Consider the following 25,336-nt stretch of genomic DNA (forward strand, 5'->3'; position numbering starts at 1 on the left):
AAAACAAAATTGAAAAAAGTTATGTACATACAAAATCTAAAGATCTTTCGCGTCACCAATGTTAGAGTTTTCCACAAAGTCCTTAGCATGTTACAAATCCCCAAAATATACTTATTTTTCACATCTAAGATTTTCAAGTACACCGGTCTGCTCTTATCACATGTACATTTAATAAAGAAATATTGTCTTTTCGTGACTGTAACATTTTAAAATTCTGTCTGTAAAATAAAAGATAGCTATTTTTATAAAGTAGGTATCTTTTTACTATTTTTTAGTTTGTTTGAATTTGTCCGTTATTTAATTTCAAAAGTGATAATCTTTGCTGGATATCTATCGATTCCTTTGGATTCCCCCCCCCCCCTGACTTTCTTTGATCTAGCTGCATATATATACGGATAATCGGCATGTTCCAGACAGGTATACAGCTATTAGAAAAATATATGGAAGTTGGTACTCCAGGAATTTATTCGCATAGCAATATTTTAGACCAATTTTACACCAAGCTTCTACAGCCTGCTATACTCGTCGTTTAATTTGCTATTCAAGGAGGAAAATGTATTTCAACTTTTTTCTATTTTACTTTTTACCAGAATATATTCCCGTGAATTCATAATTGATAGTGTCCTTGCTAAAACAGGACAAACATTGAAAAGATTTAGTTTTCAGTTTTTACAGGGGAGGTAATATTTTTTCACTAGATTTCCCACTGATAGTACCATTTTGTAGATAAGAACTTACAAACATTCATTTTTTCTCCAATACGATAAGGCAATTTACTGAAATCGATAACGCAATAAGCAATGTAAATTCCATCTACAAATTCAAGTATCGCCTACGAAAGAAGTTCCTCAATCAAAAGTCCTTAAACACTATTTTGCTGGGAGAGGTAAGGCAAATACATTATTTACAACACTTCAGAATTGATTTTTTCTTGAAATGTCCTTTTTATGCACAAATCAGAAATCAACTAGATAAAATACTGCTTAATGTCTTTAAATCTTGTTACATTACTAAATGAAAACGAAAATTTCACTCTGAATCAAATTACTTTCATATTTAATGAAGTCATGAGTTTGATTTGAATAAGTGAACGCTTTGATCTGAAGAAAGATATCTTTTTTTCTTTTTTATATGTATAATTTATATAGTTTAGTATGTCGGTGAATAAGCATGGAAGCATGGTGACATAGGACTACTGTCTATTTTTTGGGGAATTTGTGAACTTGAAAATTGTAAAATGCTGGTAGTGCTTATAACTTATTATATTTTGGAGAGGACGATCTCACTTGTGATTACGTGCGGCTGATCCTTTTTGTTATATATAATAGTAATAAAATATGTTTAAATGAACTCACACAACAAGAGAAACAATACCTTTGTATTATGTATATGTAACGGAAGACTTGCCAACCTATTCACATTAAAGTGAAAAGAGCCCTATTTTGATAGAAATATTTTGCTTTATAGAAAATTCATAATATAAGATAAAAGAAGAAAACAAAAATAAAACGTACTTCCGATAACGTCTAAATAGGTTTGTGAACTTTGACCTTCGCCCACTGCATTTACTGCGGTACAAATGTAATATCCTTCATCCGAGTCAACTGCGTTCGAAATGGTCAAAGATGTTGTATTAGTACTTCCTCCTGAATATCTATTGTTTGATCCTATATTAGTTTGCTGTCCGTTTTCTATCTTATTCCATGTCACGTTTGTAAGAGATGGATTAGATGTAACGATGCACTGAAGCGTGACAGAGAGACCAATCACCACTGAGTAATAATTGGATAATACCTGTACGGAAGGAGCAGCTGTAAAAGAAGTAAGATAATGTATAAAACAATTTCTATTGGTCGTTTTCTTTTTTGACCATGGCGTTGAAAGTTTGCATTCAATGTATGAGTTTCAGTGTCCCTTTGGTATATTTCACCTCTCTTAAGTACATATATACGGAGGGAACAGCTGTAAAAAGTAAGATTAAACGACTACACTGAACCTTCCGTGATTTAAAACAAATTGTATTTCAGTTTGGTTACACTTATCGGTTACTACTAATACGAGGAGGTTGAAAGTCAGAAATATTTTGTGTTTCAATCTGCATGAGGAGGTTATGGTGAATGATTTAAATTAGTATTAAAGATATTGCTATGCATTGCATTGATATTTTGGACATTAATGTTAACTATATTGCTATGCATTGTATTGATATTTTGGACATTAATGTTAACTATATTGCTATGCATTGCATTGATATTTTGGACATTAATGTTAACTATATTGCTATGCATTGTATTGATATTTTGGACATTAATGTTAACTATATTGCTATGCATTGCATTGATATTTTGGACATTAATGTTAACTACATTGCTAATCATTGTATTGATATTTTTGACATTAATGTTAACTATATTGCTTGCATTGCATTGATATTTTGGATATTAATGTTAACTATATTGCTATGAATTTTATTGATATTTTGGACATTAATGTTAACTATATTGCTATGCATTATATTGCTATTCATTGTTCATGGTATTGGTATTTTGGATATTTAAACTATGTTATACATACCTCCTTGTACGTCGAGATAGGTCTGAGAACTTTGTCCAATTCCTACAATGTTAGTAGCAAAACACATGTAGAATGCCTCGTCCGTATTTTCCACATCAGTGATAATCAAATGTGGGGAAGATACATTACCACCCTGGTATCGTCCTGATATAACTACTGTCGACGGTATACTATTCTGTATTTTCTGCCACGATATACTTGTTTCTGTTGGTGTAGCAACAACATTGCATTCAATGGTTGCTGTATTTCCGTAGTTAACTGGGTAGTAGTCTGACCCTATAATTACTGTCGGGATACCTATGGAATAGTTGGTTTATACGATTATTTTACAGTCATAATAGGAATAGGACAAATGAGTTGAGATTGTATCATTTATTTGGTCTTATGGTTCCTTATATATAATTAATATTATCGAAGGAAAATTTAATTGTGCTGAAATCTTGTTTTTCTTATAACTTTACTAGAGTCACTTAAGATAGAATTATGATATTGTTTTGTAAATGTAAAAGCTAGCAATGTGTTTACGTGGTTTATAATTTATATTTAAGTTAAAAGGAGACGACAACTATTAGTATGATAATAAGTTTGTGCTCAATGTAATTTTTTTTTTTTATTTTAAGCGATTTTTTTTTTATTTCTTCTTTTCTTTAATAGACTACTTACTTCCAATGACATCTAAAAAACATTGCGGACTTTGACCGTTTCCAACACTATTCGTTGCAAAACATACATAGTATCCTTCATCGTCAAGAATTACATTAGATATTGTAAGAGTTGGACTGTTTACTGTAGCGCCAGAAAACCTCCCAGATATTGTAACCGTGGTCGTAACTCCATTCATAATTTTCTGCCATGTGACTGAGGTATGAGGAGGGTTTGCTTGTATATTACACACGAGATTGATGCTACCTCCGATGTTGACAGAGTACACACTTTCTTGTACTGTCACTACGGGGATATCTGTAAAAAGTTAAAACAAATAGTGTTATGTTATCAAATAATCCATTGTCAAGGTTGAGGTTAGATAATGTACCCATTTAGCTTATAAAAGTAAAGTATTACTTAATCTGGTGATTTCTCTATTAATTTTGTTTACGTAAATGTTAAACAGAATGATCTTGTAAATATCATGGGATTTGATGGTCGAAATATAGCATTGTTCCAGATGTTCTATCAAATGTACATAACAGGTGTTGTTTATGTAAGCAAATAATTGTAGTAAAGTCTGTTGGTACTTGCACAACTGCAGTGAAATAGACGAAAATGGACATTTGAAACGAATGTCCAAAATTTCAGTATATGTCCATTTTAGCACCTTGTTTTTGCAAAGATTCAAAACTTGATTTCCAATTTAAATGCACGTGGCATTTGATAGTATTATATAAACTATAATAAAATTTTCAGAGATACCAGAATTATAATTGTATAAGCTAGACGGGCGTTTCTACTACAAAAGGCACATTAGTGACGATAAATTCAAAAGGCCAAAATTGAAGAGCATTGTTGATCCAAAATTCCGAATTCTTTTTCCAAATACAGCTCAAGTAATCTATTTCTTGGCATATATACATAGATATATAACAACTTCACACGCTTAAGCACATGTATTATGTCTATCTCTAGATACGCCTTACTTGACAAGGTAATACTACGACAATTTAAGTTATATTTTATATAGCGAATGTGGTCGAGTGGTCTAGAGAGCTTGACACGAGGCTAAGCGATTGGTCCTGTAGTGTATCAAAGGTGAGTTCAAATCCCGTTGAAGGACAAAAAACTTGTTAGCATAAAAATATAATTCTAACACTGTTGGGTTTATTTTCAGACTTATATAGATATTTGTATTAACCATGTATCTCAAACACGCTAAGATCCAGTGGGCATATATATTGTATGGTTGGTTGTCACTTGCTTAAACTTGCTTGTATATATATATATATATATATATATATATATATATATATATATATATATATATATATATATATATATACTAGGCTACCGAAAGCTGAATTTTAAGTTCAGTCTAGGTGGCCGAGTGGTCTAGAGCGCTGGACATAGTGCAGGCGGTGTTATCTTGATACCCCAATAGCATGCGTTTGAATCCCGGCGAGGGAAGAACAAAAATTTGCTTCTGCAAATTTGCAGATTTAACATAGTTGTGCTGATATTTAGAGTAATTATGAATATGATATGTGTGTTCAGCCGTGTATCACCTTCACTGTTGATCCAAAGGATGGATACGTCGTAGAGTTGTCACTTGTGTAGACGTACTATATATATAAATATTTGCACAACGGTACTATTATAAGATGGTAATATACGAAGATGATGTTATAAAAAAGTTTTGACAAATATTTCGGCCTAACAAATAGCCTTCGTCAGTGTCAATAATTTTAACAATACTAACGGTGTATAAAATAGCTCAATAATACAGGTAAATTGTGGCCTTGATTTAATCCCAAATCCTGAACATCATAATATAAAACAAAACTCGATATTTAATAGACGTCACTGTGTATATATACATCTCAAATTGAATGAAAAATAAAACTGCTAGTATTTCTTATTGATGCCGTTGGATGTTCAATCATTAGGATTTTCATGCGGTTAAAGTCATCAAGTTTATGACCCGACTGTCTGAAATGCTAACTTACTAGGAGAAGTGGCTTCTTAGAGATATTACTCCTATGGCCATTTAGGCGTTTGTGTAAAGGCTGCTTTGACTCACCAACATATTGGAGGCCACAAACCGAACATTCTAGAATGTAAATAACATTCATAATTTTGCAAGTCCCATTGCAAAATACACTATAGTTATTTTCGGTTGCCTTACTGTGAAAAGTTGATGAGTGATGCATCTGCAGGCAGCATTTGCAGCGTTTTTCATCACAAGAACGACATTCTCCAGAAGTACTTCTGGGATCAAACTCTTCAGCCCGCACCAGCAGGTTACGCAGACTATTGGGTTGCCTAAAAGCTATCATGGGGGGCTCGGGAAAAATCTTGGATAGTTTAGAATTCTTTTGAACTGTATTCCAATGCTCACGAATGACACCGAAGATGTTTTTGAGAGATGGGTGGTAAGTAAGAACACTTGGAGTCCTTTTATTTTTATTTTTATCTTTTTATTCTAACAGTTTACTCCTACGGATAGTTTCCGCTTTCTGAAAACTTTTTTGAAAAGATCTGTGTTTATAGCCCCTTCTCTTCAAGCGGGATTTGAGTTGACTTGGTCGTTTTTTAGTTGTTTCTGTGTTGGAACATATTCGCTTGACTCTGAATGCCTGACTGTACGGGATGCTCTTAGTACAACGGGCAGGATGGCAACTTTTAGAGTACAGATTTTGGTGAGTATCAGTAAGCTTGGGATATAGGTCTGTAGATATAATGCCATCTGTAAGGGAGCTGGAAGTATCGAAAAAGTTGATTTTGGATTTAGATCTCTCATGAGTAAATTTGATACTTTGATGTTTGTTGTTGGCATGAGTGATGAATGTATTTAAATCCTCGTCACTTTTTTTCCATTTCATATTCATCCACATCATCTATAAATCTAAACCAGGAATGCGGTTTTTCGATTGAAGATGCAAGGAGTTGTTTTTCTAATTTGCCCATAAATATGTTGGCATATGATGGAGCCATTTTGGTACCAATAGCAGTTCCATTAAATTGTAGGTAGTGATCTCCATCAAAGGTGAAGTTGTTGTTCTTTAGTACCAGCGTAAGCATTTTGACAAGGCATTCAGTAGGTGGATATTTTACTAGTCGGGACTCCCAAACTTCTTTACATGCATCAATGGAATCCGCATGTGGAATTTTCGTGTAGAGGGAGGTGACATCCATAGAGACATGTGTCGTGTCGGAGGGAAGTAGATTTAAGACCTGCATTTTTCTAAGATAATCGGTTGTGTTTTTGATGTGAGATGGTAAGTCTTCAACATGTTGACGAAGATGGAAGTCAACGAATTCCGAGATTTTTTTCGTCGGATGACCGTTTGCTCAAACAATAGGTCTTCCTGGGTTATTGACCTTATGAATTTTTGGTAAAAGATAAAATCTGCCCGGTTTTGGAGTTTCTGGTTTCAAATATTCAAGATTTTTTCATCGATGAAACCATCGTTGTGCATTTTTACCAAACTATCAGTTAATTCTCTGCTAAAAGATGTTGTAGGATCAGAGTCTATTTTTTGGTAGAACCTTGCATCGCCAAGTTGTCGTTCAGCTTCTTGAATATAGGCAAATGTATCCATGACAACCATTAGCACTGCCTTTGTCTGCAGGTTTAATGACGATATTGTTGTTGGATCGTACAAATTTTAGTGCAGTTCGTTCTTCATGGGTAAGATTGTCAAAAGGTTTATTGTTTTCTCTGGTATTTCTAATAATATATATAAAGTCTTTGATTGATTGTATAATAAAAACTATAACACAAATTTCTATACGTTTCGGCCATTGCGGCCGTCTTCCTTGAAAACCATTCGATGAAATATCTAAAAGTTACTGAAATAGAAAGACTATTTGGCACAGAAATTTACAGACAAACTAAAGAAGCCTTTTGGATTAAAAAATTAAAAACTTTAAAGCCTGATGGACTCAACACTATGTACGAATGATAGAAAAAATATTTATAAAAAGAAAAAAAACAAAAATGCGGCAAATGAACGTCATAGAAGTTATAGTAACGTAATGTATCCAAGCGATGTAATTGTTTTTTTTTCAATGTTGTAATTTATTCCAATGAAGGAGGCCGCAATGGCCGAAACGTATTGAAATGTGTTATATTTTTTATTATATATTTATATTTCAATTTAGACTTGTTTATATTGTTTTCGTTTGGGCTTGTATTATATTTGCCTTCGGGTTTATATGATCCGTTCATCCTATTTTGACTCTTTCAAAATTCAAGAGTCTATCCTAAATTGAGGTAAATTATATGGCCTTCCAAATACCGTTTCGATTCCTAACATTACTGAAGAGACATTAATTGTCGAAATCCGGATAGTGTACAAATTTTTTTGCACCTCGTGTTTGCGGTATACCATCTTTTTCGCAAGTTTATTGTTTTCTGTTTGGTAATAAATAAATAAAAAGATCTATTTTGTTACATCTTGTGATCCGTTTATTTGGCAATCGCCAATAGCAGTCAGCAGGGTTTAAGAACATTAGTTGTTCGACCTGCTAGTCAAATGCGTTTTGTTAAAATATACTTTTTCACTCATTTGGTCTTTTGGAAAATGTTGTTTGTGCTGTATTTAGACCCCTCTACCAAGAAATTTGTTTTGCATGCACACGTATAAAAATTGCGGTTTTTATCCAACGCAATCATAGGTTTGAACGTTGTTTTCAATTTAGACTTGTGTATATATATATATATATATATATAATATCCAAAATCAATATTTCTTACGATTGAAAAATATCGAATTATTACGCAGAATACTTAGTGAATTTTACAAGAAAATCTGGTTTTGAAATTTGATTTATTACAACTTAATATGTTTTGTTTCATACAAAACTTACTCCCAAGGACGTTGAGATAAGTCTGTTGGCTGTTACTAGTTCCAATGCTATTTGTAGCATAACATATATAGTTTCCTTCATCCAATGACTGAGCGTTAGTAATGACAAGTGACGGACTAGAGACAGTAGAACCACTGTACCGTGAGTTGGAGGAGGTTGTATCAATACTTTGTTGTTGATTGTTAATGATACGTTGCCAGTATACATTGGTGGCAGCAGGAGTGGCATCAACAGTACAACCAAGAATCACAGTCCCACCAATGTTAGTGTTATAATTTGACAAGGTAACAGTAACTGTTGGCAAATCTGCAAAACAAATTTTGTTCACTTAAATAATTTCTCACAAAAAATATAGTTCTGTAAACTGAATTATTTGATGCTTTATATCTTTTTGAAATTATTTCAAATTAAGCAATATCAAAGTCTAACAAATTGGTGGCCTTCGGCTGTTATCTGCTGGCCGGGTTGTTGTCTCTTTGACATATTCCCCATTTCCATTCTCAATTTTACAGACAACTGATATATGTTTCTTTTTTTAATAGCAATATGATTCTGGTAATTGTAATATTTCATGTCTCACAAATCTATTAGCTATATTATTTTTAATCATTTCAATTAAAGAAACAACAGATTGTATCAGAAAATCAGTATTATTATTTGTTTTTTGTTTTGTTTTTTTTTATCAAACACAGACCCTGAGGCTTCAAAACTTACAACGTTTCAAGCTTGCTCAGTAGTTGGCCTTTTCGTTTATGCTAGAGCACACTTACTTCCTGTAACAGTCAAATAAGTCTGAGATGAAGCTCCGGTACCGACAATGTTAGTTGCTGTACAAACATAGTAACCAGTATCGCTCTGAGCAGCACTGTTGATAATCAGATTAGGACTGCTGACAGTTGGCATGTTATATTTCCCAGCAGTGGTAGAGAGAGAAGTTTGTACACCATTAATAACTTTATACCACCGTACACTTGTGGCACTTGGGTTAGCGGATATTGTACAGACAAGAGTTACTGTCTGTCCAAGTAGTACACTGTAACTATTGAACTGAATAGAAATTTCAGGCTGACCTGCAAATCAATATATAAGAGAGGCATTATCAAAATAATCATTCATTAATATGAAAACACATTAAAATATTAATATTTGTCTTCAGATATATACAGGCAACAGTAGTATACCTCTGTTTAATAGTCATAAATCGATTAACCGGAAACAAATCCGGGTTACAAACTAAAACCGTGGGAAACACATCAACTATAAGAGGAAAACAACGGAACAACAGAAAAACTGAACTGCAACAAAAACAAACGCCAACATACATAGAAAAGGAATATTTGATAACAACTGCCATATTCCTGACTTAAGAAAAAATTGTGGGTTGAACCTGGTTTTAACCTAACCAAACCTCTCGTTTATATGGCAATGTTAAAAGCAACGCCAAAAAGACAACATTACGTGACAGGAATACAGTGCAAATAAACGCAAGAACACTCAGGACAGAGAAATACATAAATAAATAATATAATAGTGCATTACAACATGTATACCACAGAATAATAACAACGGACACCTCCCATGAATATACGACAGTACACCGGTATACCACACACGAAGTATAAACTGTTCCTTACACAAATGTATCAACACCACGTGTATTTTTGTTACGTTTATATTATCACAGGTAAATTTCTATAAATACAATAGATTTGTTTTATTGTAGACATGTACAAGAATATAAAATTGGGTTTAAGTTTATAATGATGCTATTTAATGTATTTTCTAACCATGACAAAAATATAATAATTGTATTGTGTTTGTAATGGTGTTATTATTTGTATTTTCTAACCATGTCGGTTTTCTTATAAATCAAAACTGTATGAACAAAACAATCCTGTGCATAAAGTAGCTATAAACTTAAAATCATATCAATGAAATTACTGATTTTTTATCTTAACCTTTACATACATATAGAAAATAAAAATAAAATAACTGTAATATAAGGCAATATCATGTAAGACCAAAGAGTAAACACACTTGAAAACAAACAACATAAAACAAAAACACTTTAGACGAACCACGAGTTACTCGAATATACTGACAAATAAGACATATGTGAAATATACCGAAAATACAGAATAAACATATTATGAATAAGTACCCATAGACTACAGTTTACATACAGTAAAAAGATAACAAGCAAACAAAAAAATTAAGTAGTTTCGCTAGAAGTGTCTTGTTTGCAGAAGTTTTGATATTTTTTTCCTAAAATACAAATATCACAGTTTTACGTGACGATCCGTTAATACTGTCTTTTTTTTTTTACTTTATGTTTTTTTTTTTATTTCCTATCATTTTGATTAGTCAAGTTACAAATGCATAAAGATGACTATGAAATGCATCAGCATAAACGTTATGATAACAGATACAATATAATACTTGATACATACTTCCGACAACATCTACATAGATCTGTTGACGACTCTGTCCAGTTCCCACTGTATTTGCTGCATAACAAATATAATAAGTTTCATCATTTTGATCAACGTTATTGATAGTAAGAGATGGATTACTGACGATAGAACCACTATATTTAGCTGTGTTTGTCAAAGAAATCGTCACTGGCAGTCCGTTCTGGACTCTAGTCCAGTACACCTGTGTGTGGGTTGGTGCGGCGCTGACAGTACATACAAGCTGGACAGACTGTCCGTAATTAACAAGGTAATAAGTTTGAGCAACAGTCACTGTTGGTATATCTGCATTAAAGAAAAATGAAATTATATATATATACATCAAAATGTAAAAAACAAAACATGTTGTACAATGTGTCATAACAACAAATTATTCTAAACAAAGGCCATACGGTGACTTATAGTTGTTAACGTCTACGTCATTTAGTCTCTGGTGGAGAGCTGTCTTATTTGCAATCATACCAAATCTTCTTATTTTCATATAAAAAAAACTTCCCTAGATGTTTTCTGTCAATAGTTCGACAAACATAATTTAACGTAGAAAATCTAAATAATATAGCTATACTTGATTAGAACTTCTATTTGATATCTGCTTCCCAATTGTGAACCTCCCATTTCTATGAGGCAATATTCCAGCAGCGTCTGCATACGGAATATATATCTCCCAGTTGATACGATATGCCCAGTACATTTTATTACCTTTCATGATTGCCTTGTTAGAGGGTTGCTGCTCACAAGGAAGCTATTGTTCAGGAGTTCGAAGTGGTGAAGTTGAAGTCATCCCGTCGTAAATTCTACGGACGCCTTCACGAGTTGATTGACCGTTATTTTAATATCTGTTTCACAGATGACGACGGATGTGTTCCAGTTGTCGTTACTACAATCTTATCCCTTTTCCCAGAATGTGACTTAACAAATTAAACTTATCACCAGGTTTGTACTTACATGAGCAACACGTTTGTTTTGCTAAGTCTGTAGTTTTCTTTGTTGTGTTTTGTGTACTGCAGTTTGTTTTGTTTATAAAAATAAGAAGATTTGGTATGATTGTCAATGAGACAACTCTCCACAAGAGACCAAATGACACAGAAATTAACCGCTTTAGGTCACCGTATGGCATTCAAACGAGAAACATTTTGTCATTTCTATTTCAGCCATGGCGTTGTCAGTTTATTTTCGACTTATGAGTTTGAATGTCCATTTGGGGTTATTTTTCGCCTCTCTTTTTTAAGTCATATGATACGGGTTTATTGAAATTACAATATTAAGGAATTTATTGAACCAATGCATGTATAATATGTACTAAACTAAGTCCTGTATGCACAAATGTTTGAATTTAGTACTTATCCATAACACATAATTGACGAAACATATTTCATTCAGTGAAAATTTTGTTTGGTAATTAACTTTCGTGTTTCATTGCCGCATTTTATCGAATGGTACTTTAGTAAACAATCAATACGGAATCGTAGAACACGTTAAAACTAAGACATACAATAGAGCTAATCTTTTTTTCTTTTTATATTTTCCATGTGTATTTTTTTTAATTTTTCAATTAAACTTTGTCATAACAGTTTTTAATGATTTGGTGTATTACATCTGTTCTCTTAGAACCAATTAACACTATTTAACTGTGCGGTTGTCGAAGTAATAAAAAAAGCGAGGGCTCGTGGTTACTGCATATGGAAAAATTATCGGCGAATAAGATACGTGAAGACAATAATTCAAAAGCAATCATTTCTGACGATTTTGATAGGATAAAAGGTTTTCTTTTAAAAGAAAGTCCACGTAAATGTGTTTTATAGTAACACCGTTCGAGTACATATAAACATATTCAACTTTTAATTAATTTTTTTTCTAAGTATCATACGACTTTTTAAGAAAAGCATCCATCTTTAACCGTTAACTTCAAATGGACTGTACTTACTTCTCACAACATAAATTAAGGTTAAAATGGCCTGTACTTACTTCCAACAACATTAAGTGTGGTAGGATTACTGTGTCCAGTACCAACATTATTTGTTGCATGACATCTATAAACCCCAGAGTCACTCTGAGTCGTACTGAGAATGATCAGTGAAGGTGAGTTTACAGAAGATCCTTGATATTTCTGGGTATTCGTCATGGAGATTGTCTGTGCTGTGTTGCTGCCGACTGTCGTGGTCCAGTAGATATTTGTCTCTGTGGGTGTGGCTGACACAGTACAAGGAACTGTAATTTGACTACCAACGTTTACACTGTACTCACTCTGAGGTATGCTTACTGCGGGTATGTCTACAAAAAATTTAATTATGTACATATCATACAGTTTTGCACTAGTATTACTTAATAGTCCAATAACCATATGACTTGTCCCTAGCTGACTATAACATTGCGCAACCGTGACAAGAGTACAATAGTTACTAAACAATTGACAAGCTAGTTTTTCATATAAAAAAAATGCATGTTTGATCTAGTCATGTAGAACACAATATTATACATAAACTTTGGGAGAGGATTTAATGAGAATTTTACGTTTTTATACAATAAAGCGTTACTGTAAGTGCAAGAAAAATGGCTGCAATGTTTTAAGTTAATTGACGTAAGGAAAATATAGCCCCCACTTTAAGAGCTGGAGTTTAACATTAAGCGAATTGAACTACTGCCTATATATAAGTGGTGTATTCCTTTGTCTAGCACATACATTGGAAGTAATAATTAATCCATCAACTGTGTCTATCATGTATTGTATTTTGCTTTCACTTATATATGTAGGTAAGGTTTTTTTACACTTTTCTGTAGGAACAGTACTGTGTTTTGAAAAATAATATTTTGTGAATTTATGCGAAAAAATATTTTTCACAACCTATACTTATAACATAACGTACTGCCTACAACATCCAGAAATGTCTGACTGCTGGAAACTGTCCCTACTGGATTAGTAGCAAAACAGACGTAATTCCCTTTATCCGCATCTGTAGTACCAATGATAGTTAGAGATGGAGATTGTACTGTAGATCCACTGTACTTGTTAAAGTTATTTGTACTCATATCAATTGTTTCATTAAGCCTTTGCCAAAAAACGTTAGTGGCCGATGGATTGGCAATTACTTGACAACCAAGGACCACAGTGCCTCCAAAAATCACTGAATAGGTGTTAGACAATACTTGTACAATTGGGACATCTGAAAAACAATATGGTTTATTGATCGTTTATTTTTATAGACATTTCAACATCGAACTTGATATAAAGGATACCACAGATGCAGTTAAGTCTGCCTCATGTTTTAACTTTCATCTAGAGTAATACACGTTGACGGTCGTTTGAAAACAAAACTTAACGACAAAGAGATGAAAACAGTTTATCAAGTGTGAACTTTCCAAATATATAGAGCACCATTCACGTCTGCATATGGAGTATATATCAATCAGTTGATACGATATGCTAGAGTGTGATAATATGATTTCTTTGAAAGTGGGTGCAAGAAATGTATTGAAACAAAGATTCAAATTGGTAAAGTTGAAGTCATTCCTCCGACTGTTATGCGGACACCCTCACCAGTTAGTTGACCGTTACGGAAATTTTGTGTCACAAATGAACAACAAAATGTTCCAATTGTCGACGCGGCTGCGACAATCGTGTACTGTTTTACTTGATTATGAATTCATCGAATGTATAGTGGTCATCAGTTATAAAACGGATGCCACGAGTGGAGCAGGATTTTCTTACCCTTTTATAGCATCTGATGTCATGACGAGTTATTGGTGTGACTTCGTTATGCTCAATCCTTAGTGTTTTGCTTACAGTTTTGTAAACTATTTTGTCTTTTGGTCGTTGTTCGTCTTTATCGATAGCGTTTTCAGTTTCTCTCGATTTCTTAAGGTTCACTTTATATCTTCCGCTCCTTTTTAAAAGACAATATTATAACCGATGCGACTATGATCTACGATAGATAGAGAAAGTGTAGTCTCCGTATTTGTTATTTCTTTCTTGTTTAGATTAGTGCCGATGCCAAATATTTGCCCGTTGAGTTCTTTCATATTGTGGCTACCTATAGAGCTATGTAAAGCTTGCCATATAATTTAATAGTCACGAATCAATTTAATGCTGGCCTTATTGTGTTTATAGATATGAAACCGTTTGAAGCTTGGCATATTGATTGAACAGTTTGCTACTGTTAAATGTCGTATGGTAACCTCAGTATGTCTATTTCTGTTAAAGTTGTTGCCACATATATTATTTCGTCTGATTCGGGAATACAATGAGCAATAATAAAGGGAACTTAACTTATATAACTTTAGAAATTAAAACAAACAAAAATAATTCATAAAAAAACACAAAAAGAATCTACACTACGAAAAAGGTGCAAGTTCTTAAAAAAAATATATACATAAATGTCTACATAAATTCAACAATTTTTTACTTTGTTTACTTACTTCCAATCACATCTAAATATGTCTGTTGACTATATCCAGTACCCACACTATTCTGTGCAGAACATTGATAGTATCCTTCATCAGATAACTCCAAGGCAGTGATGGTTAGTGAGGGTGAACCTACAGTAGAACCGGTGAACCGCACATTGTTCATATTTATGCTTGTTGCATTTCCATTTACTATTTTTCTCCAGTTAACACTTGTTTCAATTGGGTTAGCTTGTACTGTACAAACCATTGTTACAGTTTGCCCGTAGTTACCAGAGTACTGATTCTGAGCGATAGTAACTGAAGGAATATCTTTTAAAAAAATACAAATATTGTGTTTCTATTAATATTCTTTGGTGAAATAAAGATAAAAATTGAAATAAAATCTTATTAATTGGAAAAGAAGAGAATTTGTATTGAAAAAAGAGAAACAACAAATTCCCGCTAACACCAAAAACCCACAAATTATAACATGTGATAGAAGTAAAAAAAAACATCGAATTAGCAAGTTTATCCATTTTAACATAATTACCTATACTTTTTTTAAAGTATGCGGAAAATGTAATATTCAGAATAACTGTCCATTCCTGGGAAATAATGTAGCGGAGGCCCGTAGGGTCGACCCCATTATCTCATAGGAATGGAATCTAAAATGGACTTTCGCTAACTTGAAAAACACTTTAAATATCAAAAATGAATTTTCAGAGTATAACATTTTAAAGAATTGTATTTCATTTTGTAATGGTTTTCTTTCCATTTTCCCCCGTGTTGTTTCCAATAATCCGCAAGCAAAATTTTATAATCAAGCTGACCATCAACTCACTTTAAGAATTATTTATGAACAGCAAAATAAATACTATAGAACGATCTTGAATACAGTTCATCCAGATTTATGTTAAAGTCATTGGATACGCACGTCTTTCTTGTAATGATATTGAAAGGATATTCATTTATAATTTAAGTTTGGATGTAACGCGTCTTCTGATTAGATGACGTTGTTTTGTATATCAGCTCATAGACATAATTTTGTCATGTGACCGTGATGACATCAACGTTTTTTCGTGGTTTACTCAGGTTTAAAATGGAATCTAGAATTAAATTATAAGAAATGACTGTAATATTTTTTCTGTCTATTCGAAATTACATAAAAAATGTGGTGCACACTTTAAACTAACCCGCTACACGGGTTATTCAGTGTACACCACATTTTGATGTTATTTCTTCATAGACAGAAAAAATATTACAGTCATTCCTTAAGTGTCTTTAAATGGTATTTCGGGAGAGAAAACACCTCATGTTTATAAATATATGTTAATGGATTATGTGCAATTTCGTTTGATAAATATAGGATGTAGAATTGTCTGGAATCGTCTAGAATAAACTTTCAGGCATGAAACACTTTAGTCTAGGTTATATAACGTATAAAGTTGTGCTCGATTACAACAAACAAAATTTGATTCTATATCCCAAAACATTCTATTAGAAGAAATAAAATTATACAAGAAAATAGTGTTTTATGCATAATCCAACATTTTTTGTTTACCTTTGCTCATCACAACAAACAAACATTTTATGCATTTTTTTAGGACAGTCTTAAATAGCAATCCACGCAAACTGAAATAATTTTTAATTCTTCCCTTTTATTAGATAGGAAACAGAAAAGTGAAAAAAAACAAAATCAGCATGATAATCATGGTGTATAAAAATCTTTTTGGATTACGTTTTGTATGTACTTAACATAAGTGAACAACTACTTTTTAATTTCCTTTAAACATATCAAGATATTCTCCGTCAATTGGAATGCTGATTTAACTGAAATATGTACCACTGCTGATATAACTGTAATATTTGCCACTAGACATATAACAGCAACAGTGAATAAATTTGATTATATTACGCGTTTTGTCGAAAATTGAATATACCGCTCCCATATATTTAACAGAAGCTTTATTCAAATTTTATCCTTACCCCCTCAAATTCTATCTATTAGTACTATATACAAATTATTACAACGGACATTTGAATAATATACCGAATATGCCATTTTGACCATTTCAGTTTCCAAAACTTTTTTTTTTTCAAACCACAATATTATTGTAGAAAATATCCCAGTAACTCATCTGTTTTAATGTATATATCAAAATGAAACAAACGAATTTTGTTTGCAAAATCAAAATTCAACATCTTAAATTTCAAGAAGATGGATATTTAAGCGGCAAAATTAAAAGCATATCTTTAAGTGAAAACCATTTTTTTTATCTAGTTTTCATTTCAAAACAATTCAACTAAGTTACAATTACTATTATGTTGATACATAGAAGAGGAAATGGATACTATTCGTTTTTACCTACTTGGATACTATCTGTGACAGAAATTCAGCCAAAATTTTCATCGGAAAAAACTGCGGATATTGTTGTTAAATTTTAGTGAATACGTTACTATGCTTTATACGATGGAATTACAACTCGCAAATAAAAGCTTTTTGCATTTGCTTATACTGAGATATTTTGTGTTCATTGCATTACTACGATTCTACCTAAAAAAAAAACAGTATCGGCCGTTTTACTAAGTTTTCATCTTCATTCAATATCGCGTTACGTCCTTAAGAATTGTTGTCATGGGTGAACACTTTTTAAGAAAGCGCCCATTGAAATATTCAAAGAGCAAAACGTTCAGATGAATGAAGATGAACTATAGAAAATAAATCTCCACTCCTGAAAAATAATGGAGAGTTTCAACAAAAAAATTACGTCACAGGTGTATTTTAATACCTGATCAAACCTTAATTTACATTATGAACAATTTAATTACAAAATGTTTATCATTAAATACAAACATGTCATACAAATAGAACAAAATACCTAAATAATATGATATCGTTATATGAAAAAAAAAAAACTTACTTCCTGTGACGTCTAAGAATGTCTGTGGACTGGTTCCGGTTCCAACAACATTGGTTGCAGTACAGATATAATTTCCTTCGTCACCATATACAGCATTACTGATGGTGAGAGATGGTGCACTGACAGTGCTGCCATCTATTCTAGATCCATCAACTGTTACTGTAGTTAGTACACCGTTAACGATTCTTTGCCACGTGACTGATGTATGAGCTGGGTTAGAGGAAACTGTACATTGCAATGAAACGGTACCGCTGATTAATACCGAATATATGTTGGAAGATATAGTAACCACTGGAATATCTGCCAAATAAAAGGTATTATGTCTCTATAGAAAATGGCTGTAAATACTATTTTTTTTAAATAAACTTTAACTGTTAAAAATTATGAAGATTGTCACCAATGAAAATATTGAGATAATACGTATGGTTTCCAAACATGATGGTAATATTTTAAAACTGAGAAAACGATCTTATACACAAAGACACAAATAAGTATAATATTGCATTAATGCATTGTTAATTTACCTCCAGTGACATCTAGAAACGTCTGTGTACTTTGTCCTGAACCAACACTATTGGACGCAAAGCAAACATAATATGCTTCATCGTTTAGATCAACGTTATTTATTTGTAGAGACGGGTTACTGACTGTGGAACCACTGTACTTGTTGTTACTGTTTACTACATCTATATCTGTAGTAACGCCATTCTTTATCATTCGCCAGTAAACGGTAATATGAGTTGGATTTGCTGTGACGACACATACCAGAACAGCAGTACTACCATAGTTAACATTATATATCGATTGTGGTATATTAACACTTGGTATATCTGAAATTCATCAAACTTTATATTTTACCTAGTCGTAGTTTTATAGATCTATCTTTCTACAAGATATGGAAGAAATTAGATTATTTACGATTTGTTTTTTTTTGGTTTGCAATGCTATTAAAAACAGTCTTCTCATGGTATATTAATATCTTGATTATAAAAGGTATATATTAAAGTATTCTGATGATGAAAAGCAATATGTGAGAAAATATGTTCTTAAACAATAACTCGTTGTAATACGTTTAATTCTAATTAGGTGAAAATAAATAAATTTTCAATTCAACGGAATTATATTGATTCGACAAATAACACCTACAAGTTATATTTTTTTAGAACACAGTTAACGAATTAAAGATTTTCAATGCACGAGCATAAAGTTTTAGTAGGATTTTTGTATTTCAGATGCATGTAAATTGACATGTTGCAATGAGATTTACAATGAAGTTTACAGAACCGACAACGTTTATGTAATCAAAACGTGTTTCCTCTCCGGATATTTTAGGCGGCTAGATGCAATAACGTGTTCAATTTATACCATGTTGCATGTTTTCAGAGCAAATTACGTTCAATTTCAAAGTACAAGGTACAAGAAAAGTTTTTAAAACCTATACAGAAGGTATTCTTCCTTAGCCTACAGTAGAAATATCAAATAATTGATTGGGCATACGATACAGTTTTCATACAAGCTTTTTTGCACCTAGTCAATTCAAATATGTAATAAAAAAAATATAACTTCATGTGCTACTTTTAGAAATGAATGGAGTCGAAATTTTAGATATTTACTGGACATTTCGGTTTCTTGGACATTTCTATGCAACGGAAAGTCATACATAACTTCTATGTTTCAAAAGATAAACGCTTGCGGCGTTTTGTGAAAATCATCTGGAATATCTCCTCTACATACCGGTGTTTTGAGTTTGTGTAACAATTCTTTGGAAATAATTCATTTTTATCATATTTTCATGATTTATAAAAAAAGAAAACAGCATTTTTTGGCTGTATCTTTACCTGAATAAAAAAACTGCCATCGATGATATGTTCATAACAATTGGCACACATATTCTTCATAAATGGTCAAGTCAATGTCAGTTTTAAAAAGAGGGGTCCATGAACTCGTTTTCCAAATAAATCAGTCTGAATGATAAAAATCAGTTGAAAAATGCATCTTTTCTCGATATGTCACAGTTTTTACAGTTTTATGATTTAACTTTTTTTTTTTGACGTCGCGAAAAATTACGTTAGCAACTTCATTACTTCCCCTGTAACTGTATCGTATGCCATTCATGATTGTATAGTGATCTAGTGGGAGGAATCGCTCGGAAATGCAGAAAAAAGAGGACTTGGTCCCCTTTAACCAATATGTTTAGGTACGTACACTTATATGTCTGTATCTGCCATTTAGTATTTTCTTAAAACTTTAAAGTATAAGACAACTGTATTGTCTTTTCGTTTATATTCAGTTGTACGTTATGGGATTCTGTTGTTTCAGGTTAAGGTTTGGTTTCAATCTAAACATTAGTCAGTTAAAGGTGTTCTAATTTATGGTTAGGTGAGGAAACTAGTTCGGTTGATAGGGATAATGTAAATTTAGGAAAATCCCGTATAGTTCGGATTCCCGAAATGTGACCGAAAATATAATTAACAAAGGTGCACATTTCTTCTTATTCAAAAATAGGGATGCAAACATAAGGTTTTATTTCACAAAACCATTGACTACGATAAATTACTCAATGCGGACAATAAAAGAAACCAGCTTTGAATCTTTTGTAGACAAAACGCGCTTATGACGTACAAAATTATAATCCTGATATCTTATATGCGACTGTCTTACAAGAGAAAGATTCAGTTAGATATAAAACCAGGTTTGATCCACCATTTTCTACATGAGGAAATCCCTGTACCAAGTCAGGAATATGACTGTTGTTGTCCATTTGTTTGAGCTTTTGGTTTTGCCATTCGTTGAGGGACTTTCCGTTTCGAATTTTCCTTGGCTTTCGTTATTTTTGTTATTTTGCTTTTTAATGAGTTTTTTAATATCTGATTGTTACTTTACATATTCTGTAATCTAAGTGCTCATTTACAAGAGTAAATACTTATATTTTATGTTTAACTTAACGATTGAACATTGTAATGTTATATCAAACATTCATGTACATTATATAAAGAATAATAAAAATAAAGAATATCAATAATTTAACCCAGAATTTCTTCGAAAAATGCCTGTACAAAGTCAGGATTTGACAACTGTTTTCCAGTTGTTAGTTGGTTGATATAGACGAGGGTTTGGTTTTGTCAGTTTAATAGATTTCCTCGTTTTGAATTTATATTGAAGTTCGGTATTTGTGTTGTTACGTTTGTGTCAATTTCATGATATGAACATTAAAAATGAATTCTAGAATGACATATCAGGCTTTGATATTTTTATTAAGAGTATAACAAAAATACTGAACTAGACAAATTTAAAATAGGGATGTCCATACAAACAGACAAAATCAAACGCTTTCAATCATCGGAACAAGTAAAAACAAATGTCATATTCCTGACTTAGTACACGCATTTTTCAAAGAAAACGGAGGATTCAACCTGGTTTTATAGCTAGCTAAGCCTCACACTTGTGTGATAATTGTTAGCTAAGCCTCACACTTGTGTGATAATTGTTAGCTAAGCCTCACACTTGTGTGATACTTGTAACCTAAGCGTCACGCTTGTGTGATAACTGTTTATAGTTCTGTTATATTGACAAAATTGGGTAGAATAGATATAAGAAGATGTGGTATGAGTGCCAATGAGACAACTCTCCATCCAAGTCAAAATTTATAAAAGTAAACCATTATAGGTCAAAGTACGGTCTTCACCATTGATTACGTTCGTTAAAACCTATGACATCACTACACACACGGGCATAACGAACGAGTTGGGATATATAAACACCGTATGATGGAGCCAAAGGAACATCGCCGTCTAAAAAAGAAAAATTAACAATAGGGAATGAAAAGTCGTCTCTTTTGTCGTAAATTTTCGTATGGAGTTTTCCTTTAGAGATTGAAATGTCCAAATCTAGAAAAGGCCAACTACTGCTGTTTATGTTAGATTTAGTTAAAGTAAGTTCTATTGGGTAAATGTCGGTAGTATATTTCGAGAACTCTGGATTATTTAACGAAAAAATATCATCTAGATAACGGAAGGTATTGTTGAATGTATCAACCAAATGTAACAATGACGTGTCTTTACTGAGTTTGGTCATAAACTGAGATTCATAGCAATACAGGAATAAATCTGCTATTAAAGGGGCGCAGTTAGTGCCCATAGGAATACCTACTACTTGTCGATACACTTTATCGCAGAAACGTACATATAAGTTGTCCAGGAGAAAATTTAAAGCTTCAATCACATCTTCACATTTCCAGTAAATGTATCTAGCATACTTTCCTTTTTCGTTACAGAAAAAGGCTTTAAACGAGTTACAGCAAATACATTTGTAATGAGATTTTTCAAAAGACCATTTAATTAAATATGAAAACTTTTTCTTGATAAGATTGTGTGGAAGTGTAGTATAGAAAGTAAAAAATCATAACTGTCAACAGAACTAAAAGGACCATCAAAAGCATGTATTTTATCTAAAATCTAAAGAATTTTTAAAACTCCAAAAATAATTAATACCATTATTTTTATAAGCTTTATTACAAAAGTTCTTTGATAGTAGTAAGGGAGGTAGTTAGAAGCACTGATAGATTGGTAGTAGAACACTTACTAGATGCGGAGATGAAACGGAATTTAAATGGTTTTTTGTGCAATTTAGATAACCAGTACATAGTAGGGACTTTCTAATGTTCGGAAGAGGCTTTAAGCTGGGTAGTGGCAGTGATATGTTTGTTTACAATTTGACTCTCTGTGGAGCGTACGGACCTGAATGTAGATGAATTTGTAATTTCGTTTTGGAGAACTTCCGTGTAGTATATGCGTCCCACCACCACTACATTATTTGCTGCTTTGTCTGCCGGTAAGAACACAAACCGCTTTGCGAGTAATTGGAGTTTATTTTATATTCTAGAAATGGGAATATCATGGACCCTATTACTAATTTCAGAATTGTTTTCAAAATGAGATATACGAAAATTAACAGTATTCATAATTTTATTCAAATAACTGTCTAGAGATTTTTTATCAGATTTTTCACGTTTACACCAATTTTTACAGTAGACAGACAGAGCGTCTTTAATGACCTGACGACACTGTTTCCAATCTATTTTAGATAGAGGACGATATTTCGGTCCTTTCTGAAGAAAAGTTATGACCTCACGGTCTTAGTCGATGTTGAGGTCTCCTGTAAGAACATGACCATAGGGAACATATCTAAAACTAGATGTTTCACAGTCTCAAGTGGAAGGAACATTATTTTCTATATTGACATCTGATGTAACTGACGTACAATTAAAAATCAACCTTCTGCTGGTTTTTTTTATAAGAATACGAAATAATAGGTGGTTCTATATTATCAAAATATGGAGGTATTTGGCTTTGGATGGTAGAATCATTGAATATAGTATATCTTTAATGGTGTATGGTTAATGAATCAGTAAAGAAATCGAAATAGAGTTCTATCAAGAAAAATGAATTTGTTACAAAATTACATTTTTCTATTTTTTTAAACAAAGCGGAAACAGCCATAGCTACTTAGTTATTACAAGAATGAACTAAATAAAATAAATCTATATTCAATTCAAATGCTAATGCGAACAAATGTAATCTCCAATACTTACTGCCGATAACATATAATGAGATAGATGTACTCTGTCCAGTTCCAACACTGTTTGTGGCATAACAGGTGTAGTTTGCCTCATCACTTGATGCAGCATTGATAATAGTCAGGGATGGAGTAGAAATAGTGGAACCGGAATATTTCCCTCCACTATTAGTGACATCGATATTTGTTGTTATTTCACCCAAAGTCTTCCGCCAGTAAACTTGTAATGGAGCAGGTTGCGAAACAACGGAACATATAAGAGTTATCAAGCTAAAATAGTTTACATTGTAGCTTGGAAAGCTCACCTGTACTGTTGGGATCTCTAGAAAAGAAATATATTCAATAAATTGTCATCATTTATAAAAAAAAAAAAAAGGTTCGATAGAACATAGAAATCAACCACTTTATTAACATAGAAAAAAGCAATAATGGCCAGGATAACCATACAATGACTTTATTTAAAATGAGAAATGATTGCAAGTTCCAGTTCATGCAAAGAACACGTGACAAGGAATAGTTGTCTTACCTCCTTGGACATCAAGTGATGTATCTTGACTTGAACCAATTCCAATAGAATTGGTGGCGAAACACTGATAATTTCCTTCGTCACTAAAGTCAGCGTTGAGAATAGTTAGAGATGGTGTTACGGTAGTAGATCCGCCATATTTACTAGGATTGGATGAGGGCCCTATATTGGTTATCTGACCGTTCACATCACGGGTCCAATACACACTAGTCGCAACAGGATTGGCGGTGACACTACATCCTATTGTTATGGAATTGCTCACTTGAACCTGAAAACTAGATCCTCCAATTGTCACATTGGGGACGCCTGGCAAAGAAAGAGGATTTTTGTATAAGAATTGAATGGACATTACATTAAACATGTAAATACATCGATTATTGGTCTTCTAACCAAATCAGAATCTTCTGATGTTGTTTTATTCTTCATATTGAAATAAAAAAGAAAAAAGAAAATTGTACTACATGTGATCGTGTTTAACTAAGTAAAACATTAAGAAAAAAAATATTCACAAAAATGGAAATTGTTTTCGAAATCCATGAATAAGTTTGTTAAATTTATAATTAATTTACCCTTAACTTATTAATTACCTACCACCAATAACGTCTAAAAATGTATTTTGACTGTTAGATGTACCAACAATGTTTGTAGCATAGCACACGTATGTTCCTTCATCAGAACTCTGAGCGTTGGTTATTGTCAATGATGGAGTTGCGGTGGTACCTCCAGTATATCTACTATTACCATTTATAACTACGTTTGTTTGAACACCATTGACCACTTTTATCCAGAACACGTTAGTCTGAGTAGGAGTTCCGGTAACAGTGCAAGGTATGGTTAGCTGTTGACCAATCAAAACACTGTAGGATGACTGAGGAATGGTAACAGTTAGAAAGCCTGAAAAATATCATTCATTTTTATTAACATACTTCGACAGCTATAATGAAACAAAATATTTAGCATAGTTTGAAAGAGCTTGATTGACACGAAGCAAAAACAAATAGCTGTCAAAAAGACACAAATTCCGATCGAAGAGTACTCGCAGTAACTTAAATTTAGTTTAACCGAAAAGTAATCATATGCATTAAGAATCAAATGTCAATCAGAATACATCCAGTGAATTTACTGGAAAGATTCTGGATATGCATAGAGTAACTGTCACTGGACGTTTCACAATAAATGCAACAGTAGTATGCCGCTGTTCAAAAAGTCATAAATCGATTGAGAGAAAATAAATTTGGGTTACAAACTAAATCCAAGTGAAACACATCAACTATAAGAGGAAAACAAAGGAACAACAGAAACACTGAAGTGCAACAAAAAGAAACGCCAAAATACATAGAAAAGAACTATTTGATAACAACTGC

The 25,336-nt window shown here is 32.6% G+C and overlaps 2 protein-coding genes across 2 annotated transcripts in view; both read right to left on the reverse strand.

Annotated features, from left to right (window-relative positions):
- The window catches only part of LOC127739143 (hemicentin-1-like), a 56,176-nt gene extending 54,371 nt beyond the window's left edge, over positions 1–1,805 (reverse strand). The window contains exon 1 of the mRNA XM_052250739.1: positions 1,515–1,805. The gene's annotated coding sequence lies outside the window, so the exon portion shown is untranslated. The remainder of the gene's footprint in view (positions 1–1,514) is intronic.
- Positions 1,806–2,539: 734 nt separating this feature from the next.
- Positions 2,540–9,156, reverse strand: LOC127736707 (hemicentin-1-like). Its single transcript, XM_052247297.1, has 4 exons — positions 8,868–9,156; positions 8,098–8,403; positions 3,238–3,534; positions 2,540–2,871 (listed from the first exon to the last, which is right to left on the reverse strand). The coding sequence occupies exons 1-4, from the start codon at positions 8,998–9,000 to the stop codon at positions 2,555–2,557; spliced, it is 1,053 nt and encodes a 350-aa protein (XP_052103257.1). The 5' UTR covers positions 9,001–9,156; the 3' UTR covers positions 2,540–2,554.
- Positions 9,157–25,336: the final 16,180 nt, after the last annotated feature.

The sequence above is a fragment of the Mytilus californianus genome, unplaced genomic scaffold, assembly GCF_021869535.1.
Source record: "Mytilus californianus isolate M0D057914Y unplaced genomic scaffold, xbMytCali1.0.p SCAF_1, whole genome shotgun sequence".
NCBI lineage: Eukaryota > Metazoa > Mollusca > Bivalvia > Mytilida > Mytilidae > Mytilus > Mytilus californianus.

What these genes read in the sequence shown, in the direction of transcription:
- LOC127736707 (XM_052247297.1), bottom strand. Translation starts at nt 9,000, where the DNA reads ATGCCAACTGTCAGCAGTCCTAATCTGATTATCAACAGTGCTGCTCAG. An exon ending in TTATTTGACTGTTACAGGAA is followed by an intron (nt 8,404 to 8,867) that starts GTAAGTGTGCTC and finishes TTTGTTTTGCAG; the next exon opens with ATTTGCCAACAGTTACTGTT. An exon ending in TTATCTCAACGTCCTTGGGA is followed by an intron (nt 3,535 to 8,097) that starts GTAAGTTTTGTA and finishes AACTTTTTACAG; the next exon opens with ATATCCCCGTAGTGACAGTA.